Source organism: Pyrus communis, chromosome 3 (assembly GCF_041283825.1).
Source record: "Pyrus communis isolate YQ-2024b chromosome 3, ASM4128382v1, whole genome shotgun sequence".
Taxonomy (NCBI): domain Eukaryota; kingdom Viridiplantae; phylum Streptophyta; class Magnoliopsida; order Rosales; family Rosaceae; genus Pyrus; species Pyrus communis.
Genome location: NC_142567.1, coordinates 10,357,012 through 10,360,589, shown reverse-complemented (window position 1 = coordinate 10,360,589; position 3,578 = coordinate 10,357,012). Strand labels below are relative to the sequence as shown.

General features: G+C 35.2%; 1 protein-coding gene across 2 annotated transcripts; it reads left to right on the top strand.

The window, feature by feature from the left end:
• Positions 1 to 262: 262 nt before the first annotated feature.
• LOC137715566 (isoeugenol synthase 1) lies at positions 263 to 3,342 on the top strand. 2 transcript variants are annotated; one of them, XM_068454912.2, is made up of 6 exons: positions 265 to 578; positions 730 to 864; positions 1,022 to 1,250; positions 1,880 to 2,083; positions 2,450 to 2,639; positions 3,045 to 3,342. In XM_068454912.2, exons 1-6 carry the CDS (start codon positions 390 to 392, stop codon positions 3,049 to 3,051), a joined length of 954 nt encoding a protein of 317 aa, XP_068311013.2. In that variant the 5' UTR covers positions 265 to 389; the 3' UTR covers positions 3,052 to 3,342. The 2 variants fall into 2 exon arrangements, with proteins under 2 accessions (XP_088547119.1, XP_068311013.2); XM_088690993.1 differs by lacking the exon at positions 3,045 to 3,342 and having other exon boundaries at positions 263 to 578; positions 2,450 to 2,643.
• The last annotated feature ends 236 nt before the right edge of the window (positions 3,343 to 3,578 follow it).

The window sequence follows — 3,578 nt, the reverse complement described above, 5'->3', positions numbered from 1 at the left end:
TTTATCTTTTGGTCTCTTGCCAATATTAACGTGAAACATACATTGTAGGGAGAAAATCCTCATGTTAAGTACGAAATATCAAATATCAAAAGGGCCCCATTGCATAATTCACTGGTGTAATAATCTGGTCGGCAATCGTGATAATTCATGTACCTATTTCCATAACGTCTGGAGTGCCATTGGATCTTCCGAGTTTTTAACCATTAGATCTGTGATAAAAAAAAAACACTAAAACCAAAATCCAATGGTTCAAACGCTCAAAATATCATGTATTTTAGAGCACTGTAGAATTTTTGTTCCATCTTCATCGTGCACTCATTTTCCCTATATAAAACACAATAGCCCTTTGCAAGTATCAGCTGGGAAGAACTATATTAACGAAGAAGGTCATGGCTTGTGAGAACAAGAAGATACTGATATTTGGAGCCACTGGGTACCTAGGCAAGTACATGGTGAAAGCAAGCGTTTCATTGGGCCATCCAACCTATGCTTACGCCCGATCAATCAAGCCCAACACTGACCCTTCCAAGCTTGAGCTGCACAAAGAATATGAAGCCATGGGAGTCACCATCTTCCAAGTAATTAATTATATATAAATATATATTACATGCTAATTAACCTCTCATTTCTTAATTGACTAAACTCTACTAATTCACTGCTCATATTTTGTATATAGCTAATCAATGTAATGTTTAGGAGAACCAATTTGATATGTTGTGAACTGGACAGGGTGAACTCGATGAGCACGAAAAGCTAGTCGCAGTGCTTCAACAAGTTGACATTGTAATATCTACATTGCCTATTCCTCTGCTTCTTCAACAGTTCAAAATTATCAACGCCATCAAACATGCTGGCAATATAAAGGTGAAAATATATGTGAAAAATGTTTTTTCGCGTTGACTGTGAATCTGAACCATGATTATGTTGCTATTCTTGGCTAAATTACTCGGTCAAGTTCATTTTATATATATGTTCATGTCTAACTGCGGACAACATATACATGTTGGGACTGTGAAATCAGAGATTTATTCCGGCAGAGTTTGGAGAAGATCCAGAAGGAGCAACCGCGCTGCCGCCTTTCGAGGCTATACATGAGAATAGAAGGGTGATTAGAAGGGCGACTGAAGCAGCAGGAATTCCGTACACTTATGTGTGTGGAAACACATTTGCTGCATATTTTGTTGATTATTTGCTTCATCCTCGGGAAGAACGTGAGGAAGTCATTGTTTATGGCACTGGTGAAGCCAAGGGTAAGTATGCAAGTGGTGCACTTTACCACTGAACCACAAATGCACTATTTTCCTAGTAGAATGTTACAAGTTTTTCTTTTATTTTATTTTTAAATTCATATAAAAATAATTTACACCGGTTACGTCGCTTGAGAAATGAAATGAAAAGTATTTTGCCCCTGTGAAGTCACCTTCAACTACAACAAATATTGGTGATCATTAAGGACTTGTTTGATAAATTTTTTGTTTTTAGTATCTTTTCACACTTTTTTTTGGCTAGAAATAGCTTGAAAGTGTATGAAAATAATAAGGTACGAAGAAATATCGCAAAGAGGGAGGAGGTAGCACTAGAATGTATGAAACGGAGACATCATCGATAATCACAAATATAACTGTTAAAAACAATACGTTTTGTGGTCGCACATGCTCAGTTTCTAGGTTGAGACTCATAGACACATCTTAGTCGAACGGTATTATTTTTCTTCTCTTCGTGGTTGTAATTTATATTCTTGTTTCGACCAAAAAAAGAGAGGTTATATTGTTGAATTCATTTATCTTACATAGGAAATGTATAGTTGACAAACCAATATGCAATACAATAATTTTGATGTACTTTGTGTTCCTTATTGTCTTATTTTGGATGTCTATAGCTGTGTTGAATTACGAGGAAGATATATCCACCTACACAATAAAAGCAGCATCAGATCCAAGGGCAGCCAATCATATCCTCACTTGTAAACCCCAACAAAACATTATATCTCAGTTGGATTTGATTTCTTGTTGGGAAAAGAAGAAAGGACGGATGCTCAAAAGGATTCATATCCCAGAACAAGAAATCCTCAATCACTCTGAGAGTAAGAATATTTCTAATCTGCATACAACCGCGTATATGGAAGTAAAGATTATAGATTCATATATTATACCTTTCTCTATAGATATACAGATTATGTTTCTTGCACTTTTTATTTGATACGTTAGAAGAAATCAAACTTAGCCCTATCATAATCCTAATTCCAAAGTCGTTACTGCACCCTTCCTCACCACTTCAATTAGCCACTATGACTTAATTACCATCTAATTCAACCTGATAATCAAACAATTCTTACAGTAATAAACAAAATAATGTCACTAACCAGTTTGATTTTGTGAATCAAATGGATGGTGATGATCTCATATATTATTATTTGTTTTTTAAATCATTTTGCTTCATTTTCTTGTAGCTTTTCCTCCCCCAGACAATATACGTGCGGCAATCATTTATAGCATATTCATCAAAGGTCAAATAAGGATTGAACTCACAACAAACAATCTAGAGGCCTCAGAACTATATCCTGATTACAACTACACTTCCATTGATAACTTCCTTGATATTTGCTTGGTTGATCCTCCCAAGCCAAAATTAGCAACATTGTAAGTAGCTTCCTTGATATTTCCTTGTTTAAAGTACCATTGTAATTTACTTTTATTTAATAGATTTTTGTGATATGCTATGATAATATAATATAATTACATATTATATGCTATTACATTGAGCTTATATAGTCTATAGAAGTGATTCACTCATACTGATTTTCTCCTTATGTCCACTTGTGTTTATTTTTATACCTTGACTCTCTGTTGCTTTTATTCAATCCAACAACGGGAAATAAATAGAGTTGTACACATAAAAATAACTAGTGAACGGAAATCACTTCCTTGTAGTTATTTTTAGTTTCTCTTAGTTTGGCAGCTATTGATATCGAAATGATTTTGACTAGATAAATGATAATGATCCACTCACACTTTGTTTTTTGGTTATTGTTATTTTCCCTTTAGGACCTAGTGAGCAAGGGGCGAAGTCTGATGATGAGGGGGCTTGGTAGTAGTGCCAACTTCCTACTGTGTAGGGTGACTCCCTTTTCATATGTTTATCTGGTTTTTGTAACAATGCTTGATAGTACTGTTGATTATGCTTGGCACAACACATACTTTGTGATTACTGTTGTGTGCGCGAATGTTATGCTCTAAATTGATGTGATAATAATAGGGTTGAACCCTAATGTATCCCCAAGTGAGGAGGTCGTGTAAGATAACTTTTAATATTTTTAATAAAGAGTCATTTGGTTCAAATTTATTCACATCTTTCTTTCCTTACTAATAGCTTCGTCATTAGGCTAATGGTACCCGTCACCTTTGCGGTGAGGTTAAATTGTTGATTTAGTGACAGTCATTACATCTCCCCACTTCACTACTACAAAAGTGGTTTATTGTGTCGGTGGTTGGTGTCGGTTTTATACAACTTGCTGGCGGATAAGACATTTCCGACACCTTCTTTGCATGGTGTCAGAATTACTGTTGGGTATAACCAAC

Excerpts from the sequence above, each read along its gene's own strand:
- LOC137715566 (XM_068454912.2), top strand. The coding sequence starts at position 390 with ATGGCTTGTGAGAACAAGAAGATACTGATATTTGGAGCCACTGGGTAC. Across the intron at positions 579-729 it reads TGGGAGTCACCATCTTCCAA|GGTGAACTCGATGAGCACGA; the intron begins GTAATTAATTAT and ends TGAACTGGACAG. Across the intron at positions 2,084-2,449 it reads AATCCTCAATCACTCTGAGA|CTTTTCCTCCCCCAGACAAT; the intron begins GTAAGAATATTT and ends ATTTTCTTGTAG.